Below are 24,650 nucleotides of genomic sequence, written 5' to 3' on the forward strand. Positions count from 1 at the left end.
TTGGTGATAAATTTGTTACTATGACATTTATTTGAGTTACACAAAATACTTTTGTTGTGTAGTTGGGTTTGCAGAAGGCTTTTCTTTTTTTGAAAAATATGTAGAAAGCTGTTTAAAGAAAAACTCTTTTATGTACAAAGAGGATCAGGATACCCTTGTTAGGCAATATAGAGCAAGCACTTTTCTGATTTATCGATTCTCGAGATTTGTAAACAAAGTCATTGTTTAATTATTTATTGATAGCATTATATTTTTTTATATATTTGAACGGCGGAAAATAAAATGACCGTCTAGTAAAATGTTAAGAAATACAATCTAAAATACACTATTTAAGCAAACTAGATCGGTTACAACTCACAACTTACAAGACATAAAGGTTAAAAGTCTGTTTTACATGGTCGGCTCCCTAAAAACATTCAAGTTCCGTATTTAACCATGTTCACTGTATCCTAAGGTGTATATGATCTTAAGTGGGCTATTTATAGTACAGGGAATAGTTGTCGATTCGTAATTTTTGACTTGACTCGAAACATGATTTTTTAACTTGTGACTCGAAATGTGACTCGACTTGTAAAAGTCAAGGACATTTTTAAGTACTACATAATATAGTATAATTATATACATGTAACATCTTTAAAAGCGAAATTTAAGTTTGTTATCTTAATAAATTTATCAAAATATTACATATTCAATAGTTTTGAGACATAAACTTACAATTTGTCACCAAATTCGCAATAAAATGATCAAAATTACATAGGTAACACACAAAATAATGTAGCAAATTAAGTATAATATATGATATTATAACCATAGTATCAAACTACAATAATTATAAGTTTGTGACTCGTGACTCGGTTCAATTTCACACAGCGACTCGTAAGAGTCTGGACAAAAAGCGAGTCACCTAACGAGTCGACTCGTTTTTGGTGTAAATCAACTCGACTTGTAAGAGTCGACTCGTGACTCGTAAGAGTTTAACAACCGTTGAGGGCTTTCAACCATTTAGAAAGTCTTGGGGAGGACATAAGGAAGTCCCTTTATGAGGGTTTGGCTTGGGTTTACTCAAGTTCAAGTTTGAAGGGGCAGAGTTTACTCCTATTAATCGTCGTGCCTTCGGGCGGATTAGTAGGGGGTTTTCCCCCATCGGGTATTTGAAATAGACATTTCTACTTCGAGAGAGCTCTCTAGCACGGATCCGGTTAAGAAAACGTATGCTAGACCTCCCGCTGTCGAATCGCGACATCAAATTTTCAGCGAAATTCACCTTTAAAAAAAAAACTACTTCAAAAGGAAGATAATAAAAACTAGACTACATTTGACATTACAAACATAATCGATTTTTTTTAATGAGTTAACTCTTCATTTATTATAATTTTTTTTTGTTTAATTTAAATGAAGTTTTATAGTGGTAAACAAGCATCGAATGGTTTTCAATGAGTCAAAATAATTTCACATATATAAAAACTAGTTTTTTTTTTTTTATTATTCATGGTCCACTAAAAAAACCCAAAGCCCACCTAAACACAATACCTAGAAAACTAGAAAAAGTGCATCATTGGGCTTCGTTTGACTTTATTTCAGTACAGCTTGGTTGAACAATAAAAAATGACAAATTCAAAAAGCTCATAAACTGATAAGAGCAAAAAGCTCATAAACCCAATAGGAATGAGCAAAAAGTTTTGAATCTCGATCCCATTGTATCGTAAAATGATACTGAATTCAATATTTTTCGAGATCGATTTAAATCGGTACTAGGTTCAGAAAATACCAAACTAATCACGTTTAATTAACAAAAAAACATTTTTGATAATTTAATGGATTAGATAATTTAACTTTTTTTTATTTAGACCCTAACAAAGACTACCTAAGTTCATTAAACATTTGAGAAGCCCCATCAATCACTTAAAAGTTAAACTATGTAGCTTAATCGACATACAAAAAACTCACTTAATTGTACATCATTTCATCTGTTGCTAGGAAACAAAAATCGTAAATTTAAAGGGTTTTTTGGTTACTTTTATAGTTTTATATCTATGAATTGATCACTATAACATTTTGCAGTTTGTTACTAACTTTACATTATCTCTAAAATTGTTCATTGTTAATTCATACTGTAACTTGTTATTTTAGCTTTCTAAATTCTAACACACACGAATCAAACTCTGCAAAGGAGGTTTGCATTCTTTCGCATCAAATTATCATTGATTTGCATTCCATCAAATTATTATTGATTTGTCTAGTCTTTCATTCCCGATGTATTGTTTGTGGGTTTTTCCGAAGATCTCATATTCTTTTTCTTTGCGTAAAACTCACAATTATTCATTCGTGTCACGAATCTTATTGGCGGCGATGATGGCCGGCTCTTGGTGGTGGTGATGGTGGCGGAGATTCAACAGCGGCGGGACTCCTGAAATTAATTCTCAACTGAAGATCTAGACATTTAATTAGAGCTGCTGCAATGTTTTTAGAAAATAACGGTAGTCCGAAATTCTCATTCCTTAAATAATTAGAGCAAATCAAATAGCTGTTAATCACTATCATGTGCGAAGGACATCAAATGACAACTTGAGGTTTTATCAAGATTTATGAACTATAGTTATTAATTATTAATTGGTGTTTGGGGGAAAGTAGAAAAGGATCTAAGAGAATGGCTTAAAAGTTCATGGTGTTTTGTAAGAGCAGTGCTTATTACTTTCTTTGGCTTACGTCCTGAGACTCCAAAGATGCGGACGTTTATTGGCACCCTTCGTCCACATTGATGCGTCTTCAACTATAGTCCTCCTATGGAATATGGGGGACGCTCCAAGTGGGTCCAAACATCAATCTTTTATCTTTTGTTTTTTTTTTTTGTTTTATATATGAGTGGGGTATATATAGGTGTATTTGTGTGTGTGAGATAAATTATAATTAATTAATGATGTGGCGAAGAAGTTCCAAGAAGCTGTCCTTATAGACAGTGAGTGTTATGAGGGTAATCCTGGGTTATGTGATGCTGATGTGGCAGGAAAGAAGCTCCAAAAAGTTGACCCTTACAAGTACAAGCCTAATGGGTAAGGATGATAAAATGAGGTTATGTTTTTATTGTTGAAGGAATTTAATTGAATAATAAGATATGAAAATTAAGACCTGGGTTGTGGTTGGTAGTGGAGATGATGAAGATGATGCATACACTTAAATGGACTATTATACCCTTGCTAACAGTCCTAAACTAACAGAAATTAGTGGTATGGACTACGGGCAATAAGAATGAAAAACAAAAGGACTGTTAGCAACGAAAAAAAAGGATAGGGGTCAACTTAATAATAAGAAGAACCACATGAACCATTTGTGATATTTTCTCTTTTATTTAGCTACAGCTTAATTAGTATGTCAATATGAACATTGATGATGTAGAATGCCTCAGGATCAATGGAGGGTAGATTTGGATCTAATGCAATTTACATATATAATGATAAAGAACCTTTATACGCTAAAATTCTAAATTTTTGTTAGAAGAAATCTTAGTACATATATGTTTCTATCCATTGATTTCCAAAAGTTATTACAGTATTCTAAATAGGATTTTGAATATGCCTTCTTTAACACACCTTACATCAATACATAAATTAATCAACAGAAATTTCATTTCTTGTTTTTGAAATGGCACACATTGCTTGATGTACTTGAAGCATGCTCAATTCTCTATCATTTTGTACTCGGATGCAGTTCTTGGCTATTCTAAGCGTGCCATAAATTTCCTCATCAAATCCTTGTTCCGCCAAGCATCCATCAATCACATACAATTCCGTACTAGAGTTGATCCATGTCGATGGTTCTCTACCAGAAATCAATTCAAGCAACACAATCCCAAAGCTATAAACGTCCTCCTTGTAAGGACCGAGACTAAATTCTGGAACAACAAAATTGCAACAACTTGATGGGATGCCGCTTGTATTCATCAAGATTTTTGAATTGCCAAAATTTGATATCTTGGGCTCAAACTCATCATCTAGTAATATACAGTTTGAGTTGATTTTGCAATGGGCTACCCGGAGCACATTGTTGTGATGTAGCCACGCAAGTCCTCGTGCTATTCCTATGGCGATCCTAAACCGTAGAGTCCATCCCATCTTCTTACCTTCCACTTGTGGCATACAATGTAGCCATTGATGGAGGGTTCGATTGCTCATGTATTTATATACTAGAAATTTCTTCTCCATTTCAAAGCAAAAAGCTAGAAGTGGTACTAAGTTTGTGTGCCGCAGTCTTCCTAAAATTTCTATTTCTAATAAGAACTCCTTTTTAAAGCTCTCAAACTTATGGAGCCTTTTGACTGCAAGCAACAAACCGTTTGATAACATAGCCTTGTACATGAGTCCCATGTTTCCACGGCCAATCACTTTTTCAATGTCAAAATTATTGGTTGCCATTTCAATCTCCTCCAAACTCATTCGGCGTATGTACTTTTCCATGGCAGTTACCTGTTTGATAATCATAATTACATATTAGTATTTATTCTTCAACTTGACACATGGCGCAAACACTTTATATACAAAAAAATAGATGGATTTTCAGAGAGGATGCGGAATTTAATTACCTTGCTCTCTTCGCTTCCACTATCCTCAGTTAACTGGATTTGAAAGATTTCTTCAATCAGACGCTGCCTCCTACCCATTAGTATTTTCTTGGTAATGAAATGATAAGTAATCACGAGGCTTATAGACAGCCTAGAGGCACCTCTTGGAAAAAAGAAGAACATCAGCAAAGTACTTAAGATAGCAGGAGTAAAACCGACTTGAAACCCAAAAATAAAGGGATCTATGTGCCGTTCAAAATTAATAATAATATTAAAGGGATTTGTATGGCCTTGATCATTCTTGCAGGGACTCAACGGACCTCCACAAAGTCCTAAGTTGTTTATATAACTACCTGCAGCAGCGGTGGCATTGTAAAAATAGGGTACAGGTCCTGATAATCTATTGTTTGCGACACTAAAATCGCTGAGGCGATTAAGTCCCCCCAATTGTGGTGGGATTTCGCCAGTTAGGTGATTGTTATTAAGCTTCAGAATATTAATGAAGCTGCAATTAGCAAGGCTAGGTGGAATTGGACCGGAGAAACTGTTGTATGACAGATCTAGAGAGGAGACAAAAGGTATAACATCTGTTAAATTGGTGGGAAGGGGTCCTTGGAGTTGGTTGCGAGAGAGGTCTAACGTTGTTAGGCTGGTGCAGTTTTTTAAGCCCAATGGAAATGCTCCTCTCAGTCCTATGTCTGATAGTCGAAGATTCATAACCCTGCTCTCATCAATGTGCCAGCATTCGACACCAGTAAAGCGACATATGAAACCTTCAGCCTCATTACTAAAATCCCACGATACTAACACGCTATAAGTATCTTGGAGCGATTTCTTGATCGATCTCAGGCAATCGATGTCTGACTGAACGGCATTGCTTAGAGCAAAGCAAGCTAGTATGAGTAGCATGTGCAAGTATAAACTAGGAATAATACATATTCTGCTCATTATGATAATATATATGTAGCTAGCTATTGTTGTTGTATAGTGAATATGTAATACTTGTATATAACTATACAAGTGATGAACCGAGTAGTCTTTTAATTTGTGGGGCTCACTCCCAATACAGTAATTTAATGGAAATAACTGGGTTTCATCTAAAATTTGAGATAAGTATACGAAGAGTCAACGCCGCTAAGCGTATCAATATTAGAATAATTTAACGAAATAACCAGTAGAATGGAGATACGTATATGAAAAAACAATGTCGTTAAAGAAATAATATCCAAACACGTCTGTTGAAAAAAATGATAGACCATAAACTAACATAGTTAAGACAATTGTATTAATGCCTAAATTAGACACTTTTTTGTCTACCAAAAGTCTTGAGTCTCCTGTGGGACTCACACTCACTCACAAGAAAAATAGGGTAATTAAACAACGTTCATGAAGGGGTGGAAAAATTGAACCCTGGTCCCAGTTAATCTTAACTTGTTAAATACGTACGAAGTGTACGTCAACTCTTGCATTCAAAGTCTATACAGGAAAGTTCATGGTCTTCGCATTTTACTCATATTTTTACATAAAAAATAATATAGTGAAACAGATTTTATTAACAAATTTTAATAATTCATGTGGACCAATAAAATAAAATAAAAAAACGGAGTATATAGATAAAAAAAATAATAATAACTTTATTGGTGTTTGTTAATATATATCATATGGTTTTATGAACCTTGTTAATTAGTAAATATTTGCTTTTCACTCTAACAATATTCTTTTTACATGGATAAATGTTGTTTTTGGGTCATCGTCCAAGTAATTTGAGGAGTAGCTAAGATTATTGAAGCAACGTATGCCATCTGTACAATAAACTTATGTTTTTACACAAATATATTGTAAATGTATGTAAATATTTCTTCAAGTTTAAGTTAAATTAAACTAAATTAAATAAAATTTATATATCTAAGTAGGTTTTAGGTAGAATAAAACAAGTATTAAAGTAAAACAAATGAAACAATAGATTTCTTTTCACTGAAAATTATCGTGCATCATGAAAATCATCGTGCATCAATTGCTTTGTGAATCTTCGTGTCCTATTTGTTTTACTTTAATATTTGTATAACACAACCCCTATTAACCCCTATATAAATAATAGTGATCAAATCACACATAAATTTAGTGATACCAAAAATACATACCAGTAAGAAATTGGCAGACTAAGGTCGCGTTTGGTTCACAGAATTTGATAGAATCCGATGGAATTGGAATTGAATTTCATTCCTTAGTGTGTTTGGTTGGTTAAAGATGGAGGAATCACATTTCGTTGGAATGTTAACATTCCCTAATTTGATGGAATCTCCATTCCTTGGGGATGGGGGAAGGAATCTCATTCCGTCCCTCACTTGAATCTTCAAAAAATCAAAAACATTCCGTCAAATTCCATTCCTTCAGATTTCAATTCCTTTGAAAGATTTCATTCCTTCCAAAAACATTCCACGAACCAAACGCGCCCTAAGTATATATAAGCCGTATAACATGGCATTCCCTAATCCCTAGCATGTAAACTCATGATAGTAATATTATAATTTTTTGAACATAAGTTGAATGGTACCTAAAAAAATCAAATGCAAGTGAATTTGAGAACCCGGACTCTATCAAATCATCTTTTATAAGCTAAATTATTTCATGTGATCATATATCTAGCTTAATAAAATTTACCAATCTATTTTCTATATTCATCTTACAAAATGATTAATAAGAAACAAAATTTAAATGTGAAAGATTAACGAATATACTAAAAAAATTAAAAGAATTAAAAATTGAAGGCGTTATCATTCAATTGGATATGTAATAGGTCTAAATCTTTTAACATGTCTTGAATAGATCGGTGTATTTTCTCTTTTTAAACATTACATGCATGTTTTATCGGGTGGCATCTTGCTAGTCATTAATTAGTTCACCTTTCGAAAAAAGTTAAATATAAACATATAAAAAAAAATTATATTAATTTTTAATTTAAATTATTATCTCTATCACTATTGCCTACTTAATTGCTTTTTTTTTACGAAGAAGAATGTACGTCTTTTTCTAACATCAATCATCACACAATCATAGTAATGAAACATATATGGTTTGCAATTCCAATCAAACCAAGTAATAGCGTAATTGCATTTATAACATAGATCCAATGAAAAGAATGAAGCTATATGCCTATATATCGTCCAAGAAGGTGTCTAGACGTTCAAACGCAAGTAGCTTTGTGTCTTTGCTTCCAAAGTGTTCAAATAAGAATCCATTAATTTATTGTCAATCCCACATGAATCTTCACTAACCATTGCATATTTTTGGATTCGCGATAAGGCATGTTTATGGAAATTCATCTTTTTATTGGGAAATTGGTACGAAACTGAATATAATTAGAATGATAAATAAAGAAGAGGAAAATAATACAACATGAAATATGAAGTTTAATAATATAAACAATAAAATGAAGTTCGATAATCTCTTCAATTCTCTTATCTATAAAAAAAAAGGAATTGTTTTTAGAAGTGTTTTTAATCAAAAATCCTGTATGAAAGTCCCTTCTTTTTGTCTAATACCCGTTCTCTAAAATTTAGTCTAAACAAATTTTGGAATACATTAATCACGAATATTCTTTTTGAACGGTAAATTTCATTGATCCAACCCAATAACTGCAAGGTGGCATCCCAAATTGGTGATAAATGTCCAAGTTTGAACCTGAAACCTCTTAGAAAGGCAAAACTTATCGCCTCTCCTTTGGACTACTAAACCGATAAGGCATCAAACATATGATTTGCAGATGTCACATCTAAATCAAAAGAAGATGCAGCCCTTTTGGTTTGTTGATCTTGTTCTGAACCAACATCCAGGCTTCAATGTCTCTTCTGCATACCTACATGCACAAAAGACAACTATTAAGTGTCAAAAAATGTAAACAACAAACATGCAAATAATAAATTTATTGTAACAATACAAAATGTAAAATATCTTGACCATTGGATAATGTTAAAACCAGTGGTGGAGCCAAGATTCTTTTTCTGAGGTCACCAAACAGTTTTTATGATACCAAAAACATATAAACTAATTAACTAAATAATTAAATTACATCAGTTTGAGTTGCCAATTAAATTTAAAACTAGATAAATACATAAAATAGTATTGGAAAAATAAAGTTTTTTGAAAATTGTGGCGTTATCATGATCACGTTTGATCACCACATAGCCCCGCCACTAGTTAAAACTGATGCATGAGTATTCATAAAACACAAGTATATATATTAATGTATGAAGATTTTCATGATACATAAGGATTTTCAGGTAAGAAAAAAAAATGTGTTTTACTTTAACACTTGTTTTATTTGGAAACAATAATTAAAAGTATTTACAGTCAAAATTTGAGAGGTCATAAGAACTTATAATAAGGTGAATACAAATATATAGCTGTTAGTTGCAGAGTTAGAAAAGAAAGGTGCATACCTGTTTCTGGTAGGAGCAGTATACCGCGGATTATTGCTACAAGATTTGTTATTGGTGTCACATCGGTTTTCAGCAAAAAGCCGAGTCTTACATTCTTTCGTATCAATATGATATCTCTGTAAGCCGTTCACAGATGTACTTCGAGAAACCTTACGTTTCTTGAAGCCAAAAGAACTCGGTACAAACATCTTTAGAAGGATAACTCCAGTATCAAGGCTCACACTCCTTGAAATCGAACCCTTATTTGCACCTTTATCGTTTTCTTTTGATTTTGGTTCTGTATCTTGTGAGACCATGTCTTTTAAGGACAACTCGTAACACGATTCTGGCAAGTCGTTTAATGCTTCCATGAGCTCTTTTCTTCCTTCTACCATTGCTATCATGGGTGATGATGGACATATGCAATTAGAAGAATTGATGTTTTTGGACCAAAGGCGTGGTGAGAACCCGAATTGGTTATCATCTTCACCTTGTTTTTGAAGATGTTTTGTTTTTGGGATGTCACAAAATGTGAAATCTGTTGATTTATTTAAGGAATGGAGCTTTAATTGAGAGGTCATGTTATGAGCTACATGCACTTAATAGTTAATATATATGTATCAAAAGCAATTATCATTAGCTATATGCCAATATATATATAGTGTGCAATACATACATAGTACTTGATGATTTTCTCAAAAACAATTTAATGCATATGTATTGTGAGTCAAGTCTCTCTTTGAAAATGAAACTGCCGTCTAAGATGGGGTGACGACAAAAAGAAGACGTGATCAATTTTCTTTTCCATTTGGCAAATAAGATATAGCTAGAAACAAAATTACTCCATATTAGTTATGATCTCTAATATATTATAAATCATTTAAATTTAAATATGCATAAGGGTTTTTCATCGAGAGTTTACACTGAATTATTTTTCAGCTTAGGGTTCTCTAACGTGAACCTGATTAAGACCAGTGGTGAAACTTGAAAGTTTTTAGTGGGGGTCGGGATTTAAATATTTTTTTTTTCCTAACACTATTTTTTTTTAAATAGGAGGTCAAAATCGAGTATATCAAAAATTTTCTATACGAAAACCATATATCCCTCTATCGCAAAAAAAATTTCGGAGGGTCAGGCGCCCCTCCCCGCCCCTATATAGTTGCGCCCCTGATTAAGACAACGTATATAAGACTTCCCGTCATTTGCAAGTAAGTCACATCTTTTTCAAAAAAATTAAAAGAACTTTTTTATTAATGAGCTGAGTTGAACCTATTTTCTTCTTGTATATAAGGGGTTTGCTTGGCATTGGGCTGAGTTGAACCTATTATTTTTATTAATGAGCTGAGTTGAACCTATTTTCTTCGTGTAATAATTAAAGTTATAAATTTCATATTTTACTAAAATAAATATAACTGGCTAGTTAAATCGATATATCAAAGGCCTAATGGTATATGAGATAATTTATGAAAACAGAGATAACGGATTGTAATCCCATACTAATCATTTATAAATATACATTTTTTTGGTATAGAATACTTGCTTATAAAATGATATATAGAAAAGAAAATGGTAAGTAAAAGTATAAAATTTTATATCAAAAACATACCTCTAAATTTTATGATAAATATACAACTGTTTAATGCATCTTAACGAAAGTCTATGTAGTTTCGTTATACAAACTACTAAAGAGAACTTAACTAAAAAAAATTTTAGAGTTCGCTAAATATGGTATATATATAGTTATTCATGATAAAGTTTTTTATTCAAGTAAAGCATAATAACATATATTTTTTTGAATGTTTATATATTTCTTATACAGAAAAAAGTAAGTAAATAACTGCTCAATGCCGTTTTTCGCGAGTTTTGATCCCCAATATCTCGACGGTGTATGGGGGAGGTAAAATGTAGGCAGACCTTACATCTATATAGAGAGACTGCTTTTAGTTTCTAATGATAGAAAAGGCCCTCAATAATTAAATTTCTAATCATCACATTTGCTTTCAAGCAGGGTTAACGAGAAAGCTGTGGTGGAATGGTGGTGACCTCCCAAGTAAGGGTGTTCAAAACCGGATATTCAAAAATTCGGATAGTCGTTTTGACCATCTCGTCATTTTCAATAATACATCCACCTTAGAATAAATTTCCATCATACGATCTAACTATATGTATGAATAACATATCAAATTAAATATGATCAAAGTTAACATAGCTAGTTGTGCACCGTCATGGCGTCTATCATTATTCAATCCACCACTGCCACAATCATGATTATGTGAGAAGAAGAAAAGAACACCAAGTTATGTTCGTCGTCGTAGATCTGCGTTTTCCAAGTTTATTGACGTTGTAGATGCGGTGGTTGATTGCATCGCAGGCCAGTCACCATGTCTGCCTTGTTGATTTCTAGGGTTGTGTATGTGTGTACTGTGTAGTGTGTGTCGTCTTCTTATTTGGGGGAATAGGTTACTGATTTGCATTAGAAAACTAATGATATGTGTCTGTTGTTGCAAGTTAACAAAAATGGGCCAAATATTAATTGGTTATAGCAGCAAGTGTAATCCAACAACTAGGCCCACTATGTAAAATTTCAGATATTCTGAATATCCGAAAATTTTGAAAATTCTCATCCGATATCCGAATCCAAAAAATCGGATATCCGATTTTCCCAAAAAGCGGATAACTTTGGATCAGGTTTTCGGATTTTTCAGATGACGGATTTGAATTCGGATATTTTGAACACCCCTACTCCCAAGTCCCAACCCATCCATTCATGATTTATTGGATTGTGAAATCTTCCACCTACATAACATAACAATTCCAACTATACATTTAACAAGATTAAAAAACAATAAATGTACACTTACACAATTGTACATAATTGTACAATATTCACTTCACAATCATGTCATGACAAAATTTGCGGTTTCAACACAAACGTACCAGTTGAATACAAGTAGATACAAAAAAGTTCACTAACGTTCTTTGATATATATGGATATAAGAAACTACAACTACATGTAAACAAAGGTTTGTTTCACAGAGAAACACTTCTTCTATCAAGTAGCAAAGAGTTGAATAAGAAATAACTGTTTGTGACTAATGATAAAAATCTATTTCCTTCTTTGTTAATTAATAAGATAAAAATAAGAATGATCATCTTGTTCCTCCATACCCACATGACCTATGTTCCCCAAAGGCAAGTCTGCAAGAATCTTTACCCGAGTTGTACTAAAAGCCCGTGTGCTATTTATCTCTAAGGATACCAGATCAAGCTTATGTGAAACAAACCTCTACCTCCATGGTGGTTGGTGGTGTTTGTTAACTGGAAAAAACTCAAACCCTGAATGCGGTTCAGGGCGTTTCCCACCAACAATCGAGCTAGAAGGAGCTTGTTGTAGTGAGTTATTTTCCCGCATGTATTGTTCATCCACATTTTGAGGAAAAAACTGTCTCAAACCTACAATAGTCTCCCGGTTTCCACCATTGATTGTTAAACCAGTGTTAATATCAAAGTTATGATATGGGTATGAGGGTCCAACCCCATTTGAGCTGGAGGATGCACCGGGTGCAGCCATGTTCATCATGAAAGGTGATGGTGGTTGTTGAGAGGCCATCAATTGAGGTACAAAAGAGCCTCCTCTATATGGCACGGGCTTCCCATCTGGTGATAATGCATACATAGGCATGGGGTAGACATACATACCGTTATGGTGCCCGTAAAAAGATGGATTAGGATTACCATACTGCATTGAAGATTCTACAGGTCGCCCCAAATTGAAATCCATTGTGGGTTGGAAAGAACTTTTTCCCTTCACCTCGACTTTCTTACCAAAAATAGAAATAACAGAATGATCTACAGCAGCATCATTGGGGAAAATGGGCTGACTGTTTATATTCAAATCAATGTTTCTTCTTGAATGTTGTTTTGATGACGATGAAGATGGACTTAGCCACCCATTTGGGTCATTTCCCGTACTGTTGAGATCCAACTGGGGCCGTTCTGGAAACCTACGTACAGAAGATTCCCCAGCAGAAGGAAGATCTGATACAATTACCATTTTATCCTCACTACCATCAGCAACGTTCAGATCAATATCAAGAAAATCCAACCGTTTCTTAAAATTGTTGTGGGTTTCACTGGTGGAAGCCAGTTCTTTCAATCCTGAACCCTCAAAGTGAATAGCATCAGGTAACTGGGAAGCTACAGCTGCCCGGGGAGGAGAAACAATCGAGATCGTGGATGAGACGGGATTAATAGGGTTATCAACTTCTTCGGAACAAACTTCTTCGTTCAAATCAAACCCCGAGAACCCTCTTCCAGCACCGGGCTCAGATTCTTGAGCCACCTCAGAAATTTGAGAAACTAGGGTTTCTGCTTCTTTCACAGGTTCAGGTTTCGGTCCAGAGGTGACCTTATCTGAGACGCTGACAAGTAGACTTTGACTTTCTTGACCGTTTTTAGATTCCGGGGTTGACTCTCTTGACCGTTTCACAGTTCCACTGTTTAACATTTTCTCAGAAACTAGGATTTCTGCATCTTTCACAGGTTCAGGTTTGAGTCCAGATGTGACCTTATCTGAGCCGCCAACAGGTAGACTTTGACTTTCTTGACCGTTTTTAGATTCCGGGGTTGACTCTCTTGACCGTTTCACAGTTCCACTGTCTGACATTTTCTCAGAGGTGCTGCAACTTCTTTCTCGGGAATCAACTTCTAGTTCCACCTCATTAGCAACTTGCCTAGCAATATCGAGTGGGTCTATCATGCCAAAGTCTAGTTTCATATCTGATGTCTTGCTATCCATTGACAACTTAAATAATCTTGAACCGCTTTCTAAATTTTCATTACTCTGAACACCATCATCTTCATTTACGCCTTCCGTGTCACTTTCTGAACTTGAAGACGCTTTTGGGCTCTCGCCATTATCCACCATATCTTCATCTTTGTCACTTAACACATCAGTCTCTCTAGAAGACTCTAAACAGTTATTAACAGCAGCACTTGGAGCTATTTCTGCTGAAGGACTAGGTAAAGCCAAAATTTCAACCAAGTCTCCTTTATCATGAAAACTAATCTCTTTTTCATTTTCATCTTTAACATCCGATTTCTCAACACCTTCTGATATAGAATTCTGGACTTTGAATTTAATCAAAAGATTTTCATCCTCAGCTGTTAATTTACAAGATGGATCAGCATGATCCGGAATATCCTGATTTGTTGTTGCCAAGTCCACAATATCATCTGGTTGTCTGGTCACCGAACTATCAGCACCAATTGACTCGAGATTTTTGACATCTAATAAACTTTCATCATCCTTTTCTTGAATTAGCATCCAACTATCACTTAACGATTTAGCTTTTTCACGAACCATAGAACTACTATGAGAGCCAAGCTCCTCGACTGTGTTCCTTATTTCAGAAGAAAAAGAACTCTCATTATCTAACCGCAGCCTCTCAAGTGCTCTCAACAATAAAATAAATAATTCTTCCAAAGAGCCATTTTCATCATCATTTTGAAGATTCTGGGCATCCTTGAGCCACTTATTAATTAAAGAAAGTCCATCTAAATTGATAAACTGATCAAGACAGTTTTTGTTTTCAGTAGCTGCAACGATAGATGCGACGCTTGACAAATGTCGGATTGCTTCACCGTTGTTGTCCACAGAGTCTTTCTTACTTTGAATAACGCTGATGAACTCGTTAACTCTATCTAGAGTTGTAAGCCCATCTTTTAAGTCGGTAGAAGTAAAGAAGTCCTCGAGAGTCATAACTAGTCACCTGCCAGCTGAGATTCCTAAGGTAGTACTGAAGCCAATAAGCATACTACAAAAATTTACCCTGTGACCTGCAAATATCATATTATAAATGTTGAATTGAGCATAATAAATGTATAAGTATCCACGGATTAAGAAAGAAAATCAACTGGGATATACATAATATCTATGGTCTGATACGAAACAAACAGAAGCAAAACTAATTTAAGTCATACTTTCCATACGATAGGGTCTGTGAAAAGCGACTTAAAGCTTTCTACATTAATGTCTTTCCAGAACAAAGAATGCTCTATGATTTTTCTTTTAAATCGTAATAAGACATTTTAGCTTTGTAAACGATATATTGCAATGACCTAGATATAAAAAGATAACGAAAGTAAATAACCCAAATGTTCACCATGCACGCCTAAGTACAAAAGAGCCATAATGTTTTGTCAATTGGAAAAAGCACAGAGGTCTGAGCCATAGTCAGATGGAGCACGGTACGACACAGTATGCGAAACGAAAACTAGTATGCGGTTCGTAGGGCTTTATAATCTGGTACCCCGGGGGGATAGGTTCATTCGGAACGCCAATTAGATACGCGGTACGGTGTACCATATACGATACATGAATTTAAAATCCTGACATAATCAAAATTATATGGCTAATATATGAATTTATAGACACGTTGGTCAGGTAAATATAGAATAGATTTTATGTTTCCGATAAAAATTAGGTCGGCCCACTATCATATTTATTACCATTGACCCAATATGGTCTTAGCCCAAGTTAAGTTAGGTCGGCATCTATAATAAAACATAAAGTTTGAAATATCTCCACCTACAATAAATTATAGAACGGTGATGAAAAACAATGGTACGGCGGTTCTTATATTTCCGGTGCGTCGTTCCGGCTGTGGCAGTACACGATTCACCCATATGAAACGACAGAAACGAGATCGCTACCTTTAACGTACTGGATCGCAAACTGCTATCATCTGGTTCTAGTTTGTACCGCGTTTGGGTAAGTCGTACTGGATCGAAAATCGCAGGTAGGTTTGCGTTTCCTGTTACTATGGTCTGAGCCTGATACATGTTCTTAACAACATGGCTTATATACAGTATTATACACACATACACACACGTCAAAAACATTGTACGGCTCTAATTATGGGAAGCAAACACTTATCTAAACTCCTAAATTGTGATTACACTGATTAATCATAAATACTAGCAATCATGAGACTACGATAATCATCTACACTGAAAAGATTGCACTATTTTAATTCATTGAAATTAGCACTTATGTAAACTCCTAAATTATGATTACACAGATTAATCACAAATACTAGCAATCTTGAGATAACGTTAAATCGTTAATGGTGCAAAAAAATAAAAGCCAGTCACTCTTGAACGTGTACAGCTTTACTAAGAGTTTAATTACCAACTTTAGAATAAGGTAATTCATAGATTCACCTTGAAACGATTTAAACAACAGATATGGATAAAAACTTTTTAGGAAACATAATTACATAACGATCTTCTCAGACATTTAATCCCATGTACATGTACTTATACACATCAATACCAATCTTGAAACAGAAATACCTTAAGCTACAAGCATCAAGAATTTCTTCTTGATTGGCTGTTACACTTTTAAAATTTGCAGTAGCCTTTGCAACATATTCGTTTCAATAATAAACTATAATCAAAAAAGAGTCTAATCTGATGAACCTTAAGTCCTTAACTTTTTAATCGCTTGCAATCAAAACATAAATGATGAAAATCTTTAATTTCAAATTTCAAAAACGCAACAGGTGAGCAAGAAAAAGAACAGGTGATCAAAACATAATGCGTTTCCATGTTCGACATGACTATCCATAAATTAACGCATAAACAATATGAAACTAAAATGTTGAGCTAATTGTTATCCAATTATGTCGCCCGTAGAATTTCATTCATACTTTTTATTCACATCAATCCAGGTACAATTTCCCAATTTTAATCATAATAGATCATTTACATGGCAATTAATGCCCTCCAAAATATTATTAAAACAAAACGATTGAGCTGATAATCGCAGTTTTTCAGAAAACTACAATAACTAACCGCCACGAGTAACATTATATGCTTAAATTAAGTCTCAGATAATCATAATTATGAAGTTTTGTCAGATGCTAACTCCTATATATATATATATATTAAGAAACAAATAATTATAATATTTCCATTATAAACACTAAAACTTGAAAACCTAACAATAACTAGCATCCAAATAAAACAAATTTACAAAAAAAATAATAAAAAATCTCAATCTAAAAATGCAAACTCTATAGGAAAAACAAAAAACCCTAAAAAAAGGAAGCATAATACTAAAAATTAAATAACAGAGAAAGAGAAAAATTAAAGTAATTACCTTTTATGGAATTGATGAAATGGCAAGTATTATTATACCATGGGGAGGATGTAAATATCTATTTATCTGGGGTTTATAATTATTGTTATTTTCTGTATGTATATATATGTATAAAAGGGGTTTTATGTGAGAATATTGGGGGAAAAAAATCTGTTTGTGAGTTTCACGAAACCCTAACTTTGTGGGTGATGATATGTTGTGGGTGTGTGTTTGTGTGTTGTTGCCTTTTCCCAGACCAGAGAAAGGGATGGTGCCTTCCTGCCTCCTGCCAAACGTTGTTTTCAATTCTTTTCTTACTTTCTTATTTTCCTTATTGTTATTATTTATTAATGATTTTGATGGATGTAACATAGTTATGCAAAATTAGAAAGTTATCCACGTGATACAACGGTGGTAATGGTGATGGGTGGTGGTGATGATTTAATGACATCAACAGTGGTTGCGGTGGCGACGTTGATTGGTGACGGTGGAGACAACTGGTGGTGGTGTCGCCGCTGTTAACTGACAGTTTAAGCAAATTGATACTATTAGTTCTCACAACTTCACTAAATTTTTAAGGTAGCTTATGATTGAATAAAAAATTAAAACAAAAAACATAGGGATATTTTAGGAATAAAATGAGTGTTTAAAGTCTTTAAAGAATAAAAATAACAAAGACTAATTTGTAGTAATCATATACATTATGTACATGTATATTTATCAAAAATCATGATATTGTATATCAATTTTTTTTGTTATACTAGCACGGTACTTGTGCAATATAGCGGTGGTCATAGCGACGACGGTGTGATGGTAGGGGCGATTGTTGATGGTAGAGGTGGTGTTGACTGGTGTAGATAATTAATGTAAAACTAATTTTTGTAAAAGGTTAATTAATGAAAATATTTTAAAAGATAAATGACTCATAGTGTAATTTAATCATTAAAAGCCTTTTGACAATTCCTTCCATGTAATTTTCGATAAAAGACTATTTTTTTAATAATATAATATAGATAGATTTATAAGTACAAATTTATAATTACACAACTTAACCCTGTTTTTATATATTGGTAAAATAGATTAAACCCGTAGGTTGTACGGGACTAATTGAAAACATAAATAAATAGTTACTTATCGATACAATATTATAATACCGAATTAAGAATCAATACATATATGGCGGAAGTAAAATTAAATTAATGGAAAACAATTTTATCTTTAAAACTTCACTTTTTATTTTAGCTCAGTGTTTTATATTACTTAAAATAATGTGCCATATATCATTAGAAAAGAAAAACTTGGAAAATAATAATTAAAAATGAGCTATAAAATAATAGTTTCAAGTGTTATCGTTTAATTGGAAAGTTTTAAAAAAATCTAAATTAAATGGTTAATAATAATAATTGTAGTGATAATGATAAAATAACATTAATTACATATTAAAATAAGTAAAAATTCTACATGTCATTTAAATGAAGGATATAAATAAATAGATAGAGATTAAGTAAGATTATTATGAAAAATAAAAGTTATTTTCAAGTAATACTAACAATAAAATGGAATAATAATCAGATTTATTATATATTAACTCAAGCATAACCAAAATTAATTAAAGTGAAATAAACTCAATACATGAAGAGTTATTATTATACTCGAACAATAAATCGAAAGAATAGAATATACATTAATTGTTTATAATATGATAGCAACTTCGTAGATAACAAAAGATAAACTTTTAAATTAACCAAGGATAATTGATATTATTTTATAATATTTATATTTATTGGTGATTAGGATCAAATTAAGTTTAGTTAAAATAAAATTAATAGGAAAAATTAAATGAGAAATAGTTAGAAATTTGACACGTATGCAAAATGCGTATGCAAAATGCTTATTTGGAATATAAAGAGGATAGCCTAGGATCTGGACTATTCTTAGTTTAGATATAGATATAGATATTATACACCTAATTATATAATCGATTGAGTTTTAAATATATTTTTTATTGGTATAATTTTCATCAAATATTATATAACACAAATCAAAATATTCAAGGTCAAAATTTATATAAAAAAAAGACTTTAAAAATCAAAATAGGACACATTTAATGGGACGGATGGAGCATTGTTTTAAGTGGTGATATTTTTAGCTCAGTAATTTTTTTTTCTTGGATTAATTATTGTAATAAAAAAGAAATATTAGATTGGTTCTTACGGCAAACTAGAATGTCATATCAGAGGTAACTTTGATATATATATTTTTTTCTTTCAATGATTAGTTAAAATATTTTTTTTTAATGTGATTTAATTTTTAAAAAATCATTTGTCATTATTTTTTCACATAAGAAATGAGAATACATGGCTGTTAGATACTTAATTTTAAATGTAGATATCCTAAAATTTTGATTTTTTAATCAATAAAAAACATAAAGGACTAATTAATTATATATAATAATATATAATTAATTAATATTAAAAAAAATAATATGTGAGAATTTCTAAACAAATTTAAGCGTACTCACTTTTATTTTTTACATGTTATAAGCTTGAAGTTTTTAATACTCAAATCATTATTAGCTTATTACAATGTGGATAACTATCTTGAGAATCCTAGATGCTTTGACAACACTCACACATTTGATATAGAATCGGCTTTTGTAGGCGTCCAAAGATTTTGTAATGTAGCTTAATGTCATCAACTATTATTGTCCTATTATAAATATGGGATTTTCTAACTATAGCCCTTTAAGCTATTTTTAAACACTAATTACCTTTCAAATATAATCTTTAATTAATTTAGATAATTCTTTCATTAACTTTTGATTAAGTCCGTTCCGATTATGTTGTGAAAGTAAACCAAATATTCTAACTTAATCTACAATCAATCTATATATATATATATATATATATATATATCCAATAAAACAGTAGTTATCCTAGCTTTATTAGGTTATCCACCTCAACTAAGATAAATATTTAGAATTTGCCACGTAAGATTTTTCCTACGTGTCATCTTCATATTTTTTTCATAATATTTATCAATCTATTATATATATATATATAGAATAAAATATTTATAAAAAGTAATAAAAAGATTTCCAAGTGATTTTATTTCTATAATTTCTTTTTCGGTATATACATATCATATGATATGAGTACATTTAGCGTTCCAAAACAATCATCTAACAATTTATTAATATAAATCCATATATTTATTAATATAAATCCATAGCTGTAACATTCATCTGCATGAAAATCTTAATTAACTACACAATATCTAATATGTGTTTTGCATGTAATTTTGGATCCTAAAGATTCATGTAAGTTGATGTTGTTCATTGTTTTTTATATTTAATTCCCGCGCTTAAAATAGCTTCAACTATTTCAAATATTTTGATTTTTTTTTTGGAAGTGTCTTCTTAATATCTACTTTCAGGTAATAGATGTAACAAATTTGCTCTGGAATTGTTACGAGTTATATATTTAAGGTTACAAAAATTTTATAAAAAACTAAGTCCGTTCTTCAATTGAAGTTTTTCTTATATTGAGCTTTCTTGAAATATTTGTTATAAATATATGTAAACGCGTGCAACGCACGGAGCAAAAACCTAGTTTACATATATATATTTACATGTACTTTCCAGCAACACTTTTATGCAATCAAATTTTATTATATCTCATCGCTACAACTTACAGGCTTCATCATACACAAGTAAAAGAAAAAGAATTTTAACACATAAATAAACAACCAAAGTTCATGAATCAAAAAACCAAAAAACTTTCTTAATACTTCAAACTAAACACTGGATTGAGTCCACAGTCACCAACCATTTTTTATCTTTTGTTTTGTGGATTATTTGAAGACACATTTAACCCAACAACATTATTCTCCTTATTATCACATTTGGTTTTTGTATATCCTAATTCTTTGCATATGGAACATCTATTATGCGACTGATTTCCCAATTCCTTTCCACCCTTCATACGCCTCTTTTTTGGACGACCTTTTGTTGCTGATTTTGGGGGGCACAAAACGTTATATCTTTTTTTTCGATTCAACCTTGAGTTGTGCTTGTTTGAGTCAATGACACGTTTGGTGATAAACGTTGCATTGCACTGCCACTCTAAAAAGAATCTTGACTCCAACGCAAAGAAAAGTATATCGGCGGTATCTTAAAACAGTCCTTGTGAAGAAGTGCCAGATATATATGACGACAAAGTATTTCCCAAAACTCATAATGCTTGCAACTACACAAAGCAATGTGTCCATCCCAAAATACCTGATGTTTTTTATTATTTCTACTGTCAAAGTATCGTATAATAAAGTCGTTACCTTCAACGCGTACAATCAAATACTGGTTTGCTCTTTCAAATTCAGCTTGAAACTTGTTGAAAGCAAACGGTATAAAAATCCATAAGCTTGTGCTTCCAACGGAGATTTTGTCTTTAAACGAGTGCAAATGTACTTGACATTTTATCTTTCACCTTGTGAATTTCAATTTCTTTAACAGCTAAATCAACCTAAAAAAGAAAAAAGCAAAGTGGCTTAAAAAGAGCATGATTATAAAGTTATACAGAAATATAACAATTATGATATAAATTTGTAAGGTAGTACCTGTTTAACAAACTCTCTGAAACTAGTGCGAGAGAAAACAAATCGTTTAATAAAAGCATTAATGCTCTCTGATCTGCTAGTCGATTTCATTCCACCAAAAAAATAACTTCGAAGATAGGCAGGAGCCCATGACTTCCTAATTTTGTATAAACCTTGCACATGATTGTTTTTTTGCAAGTTATACTTTGAAACAATCAATGGCCAACTATGCTCGAATTGTTCTATAGACGTCATCTTATAAAGTGTATAGAATTCACCACACCAATTTTGGTACAAAATGCGGAGAAGAGTTACAAACCAACAACTAAATTTAGAAGTGATATGCCATATACAAAGCTATGTTTTGTACTTGGCATTTCAGTTGCAATTGCTTCTGTCATCTATGGATCTTGATCTATAATGATTGTCTTGGATGGTTTTTTCATGATGAACACAAAAGTCTGCATATTAATTCAAAGAAAGAGAATATGAATAATATATTACAAATATATAAATAAGTTAGATATTTTGAGAAATATACCTTCATCAACCACTTAAAGGTTTTAACACACTTGCAAACAGAACAGTTAGCATTACTATTTTGCTTCACGACATCAAATATGAATTGTACACAAAACTCAGTGAGAACGAAAGTAAGATGTCCGCAGTATTTGATTATTTAAATACTTTTAAAGGTTTTTTATTTAATAAAAATGCAAAAAAGAAAAGACTGGTCGAGGAGTTAGAGGCTTGGATACGTTCCCAATAGGCTTGTGATAAACTAAACTTGTTTGATACAATAATTATTGGTTTAGTTCTTATATGGATATAGATAATATAAAACAAATACTATTATAATTAAACAAATATGACACGATTTTCATCCTTATATCATGTTAAATTGATTTACAAAGATTTACAAAACATAAATATATATATATATATATATATATGTATTTTGACTTACAATGATTATTATGATCACGATTATCTATAATACCTTATAAAAGAAATGAACTATTTTTATATTAGGTAATTCTACCTTTGAATTATCAGAGTTACCATTGACTTTTTATGTTTTGCCCTTAGTGAATTATAATTACACTATAACCCTTTATTTTAATATTAACATTTTAAGCTTTTATTTCTAAAAAAATTTCACTATCACAATTACATCAACCTACACCACACCGCCACCACCACCACCACCACCAACAGTACCATCACCGACACCACTAGACCGTCTTCCCCACCACCGTCGCTGCATTGCGTGGATACCATGCTCGTTTTCAGTGAAGAGAACCATATTGTTTTATTTATTTTATTTAAATATACTTGTTTTAATTTAGGGTTAAATCACTGGATGACTAATGTACTTTTCTTGATTTACATAGTTGTCCATTAAACTGAATTATTTACATATATCATCCACATACTTTTCTAATTTTTACATGGTTCACCGATTGTTTACCACCTACAACAATAGGTCACTTTAATAATCAATTATGAACCATGTAAAAATTAGATTAGTATGTGGGTGATATATGTGAATAATTCAGTTTAATGGACAACCATGTAAATTAAGAAAAATATATTAGTTATCCAGTGACTTAACTCTTTAATTTAATCAGAATCTATAATAAAACAAATATATATTTATAGATATGGGATTAAAATCTAGTTAAATATTACGAGCACGTTTAAAAAAGTATGTTAAGGGGTTAGCAATAGTTTTTGGTTTATTCCATTTTACTCGTACGGTGGCACATCCAAAGAAAACAACTAAAGCTTGGTTCGGTAAAAAGTTCTGCATTTGAAAAAGGAATAAAGTGGAAAGGTTAGTCAATGAGATTGAGAATGACACCTGTTAATAACACGAGTATATTTGTTCTCAGTCAAAATTTAACATTATCTATGTTATTTATAACATTTGATGCATGTACAACATTTGATGTATGTAATAACGTATTATACATAGCCCTGGGCTATGTTGTCATTTCATATGTTATTATTGCATTTGTTTTGTATTTTAGCAACAGCAACTCTCGGGCTTTTGTTTTTTTCTTTTCCAAATCATACGGTCATATGGAATTACTTCTGTGAATTTTTATTTTTCACTAGTATAATTTGTATCTAACTATAGAGATGGATTATGTGACTCATGTCATTTATTGATTGATATATATATTATAAATTTATGACTTTTATATCAAGTAAAAAAGTATATATCAGTAAACACGTTTTCTTAATTAGGAGTAATATACGTACAATGGGAAATCAGCCACGGACCCGGACCGAAGAGCCCAGATAAACCGAATAGGGAAAAACCTACTTCATATATTTATTTTGTGACAATAACTATCATGTTAAAAGTGCTGAGTATAGTGATGAAATGGTTGATGGTCATACACTACATACAAATGCTTTTAAGTTCCATATAGTTTTATGACATCTACGATTCAATGGCATTGTATGTAGTAGCTCAATAAGAGTCACAAGGACCGGGACACTCATCGTCATATATGCACAAGATGGTGGCTTATTTGGAGCCAAGTGAATTAGTACGTTATGCGAGTTTATCTTTAAGGTAGTAGGATGTTGAAGATCATGTGTTTCGATTCCTCGAACATGTTCCTAAAAAGAGACAACCCACGTACCATCTAAAACCGTTTTCTCCACTACTGCAACTCCACCTCAAGTGTACCAACATTCCTCGAGTTCATTATAGGTTGTAATTCCAACAAATTTTTTTGTTCCTCACTACATCTGCAAGTTGTATGTCTACATAACCCAGCGTTTCCTATAAAAAGATAATACAACTATACAAGGTTTAAATTTTATTGCAGATATACAAAACCACAACATAGAAATGGATGTAAGTGTTAGCGTGTTAACCCCAAACAGTCGCAGCCAATACCAAATTTGGACACATATTTGTTA

At 32.2% G+C, this 24,650-nt stretch overlaps 3 protein-coding genes across 4 annotated transcripts; all 3 read right to left on the bottom strand.

Moving 5' to 3' along the window:
* Positions 1-3,577: 3,577 nt before the first annotated feature.
* LOC122587541 (probably inactive leucine-rich repeat receptor-like protein kinase At5g48380) lies at positions 3,578-5,503 on the bottom strand. Its single transcript, XM_043759725.1, has 2 exons — positions 4,577-5,503; positions 3,578-4,460 (listed from the first exon to the last, which is right to left on the bottom strand). Exons 1-2 carry the CDS (start codon positions 5,501-5,503, stop codon positions 3,606-3,608), a joined length of 1,782 nt encoding a protein of 593 aa, XP_043615660.1. The 3' UTR covers positions 3,578-3,605.
* Positions 5,504-8,014: 2,511 nt separating this feature from the next.
* LOC122589790 lies at positions 8,015-9,636 on the bottom strand. The gene is made up of 2 exons (XM_043762114.1): positions 8,995-9,636; positions 8,015-8,411 (listed from the first exon to the last, which is right to left on the bottom strand). Exons 1-2 carry the CDS (start codon positions 9,552-9,554, stop codon positions 8,333-8,335), a joined length of 639 nt encoding a protein of 212 aa, XP_043618049.1. The 5' UTR covers positions 9,555-9,636; the 3' UTR covers positions 8,015-8,332.
* A 2,239-nt stretch (positions 9,637-11,875) lies between these two features.
* Positions 11,876-17,427, bottom strand: LOC122589850. 2 transcript variants are annotated; one of them, XM_043762169.1, is made up of 2 exons: positions 17,139-17,427; positions 11,876-14,812 (listed from the first exon to the last, which is right to left on the bottom strand). In XM_043762169.1, the coding sequence occupies exon 2, from the start codon at positions 14,733-14,735 to the stop codon at positions 12,261-12,263; it is 2,475 nt and encodes an 824-aa protein (XP_043618104.1). In that variant the 5' UTR covers positions 14,736-14,812; positions 17,139-17,427; the 3' UTR covers positions 11,876-12,260. The 2 variants fall into 2 exon arrangements, with proteins under 2 accessions (XP_043618104.1, XP_043618105.1); XM_043762170.1 differs by lacking the exon at positions 17,139-17,427 and adding an exon at positions 15,568-15,620.
* Positions 17,428-24,650: the final 7,223 nt, after the last annotated feature.

The sequence above is a fragment of the Erigeron canadensis genome, chromosome 2 (assembly GCF_010389155.1).
Source record: "Erigeron canadensis isolate Cc75 chromosome 2, C_canadensis_v1, whole genome shotgun sequence".
In the NCBI taxonomy this organism is placed as follows: domain Eukaryota; kingdom Viridiplantae; phylum Streptophyta; class Magnoliopsida; order Asterales; family Asteraceae; genus Erigeron; species Erigeron canadensis.

Bases quoted from the DNA above. Each gene is read 5' to 3' on its own strand.
- LOC122587541 (XM_043759725.1), bottom strand. From the start codon at position 5,503: ATGAGCAGAATATGTATTATTCCTAGTTTATACTTGCACATGCTACTC. The intron at 4,461-4,576 runs GTAATTAAATTC...ATTATCAAACAG, and splicing joins GTGGAAGCGAAGAGAGCAAG to GTAACTGCCATGGAAAAGTA.
- LOC122589790 (XM_043762114.1), bottom strand. From the start codon at position 9,554: ATGACCTCTCAATTAAAGCTCCATTCCTTAAATAAATCAACAGATTTC. The intron at 8,412-8,994 runs GTATGCACCTTT...TTGTGCATGTAG, and splicing joins ACTGCTCCTACCAGAAACAG to GTATGCAGAAGAGACATTGA.
- LOC122589850 (XM_043762169.1), bottom strand. From the start codon at position 14,735: ATGACTCTCGAGGACTTCTTTACTTCTACCGACTTAAAAGATGGGCTT.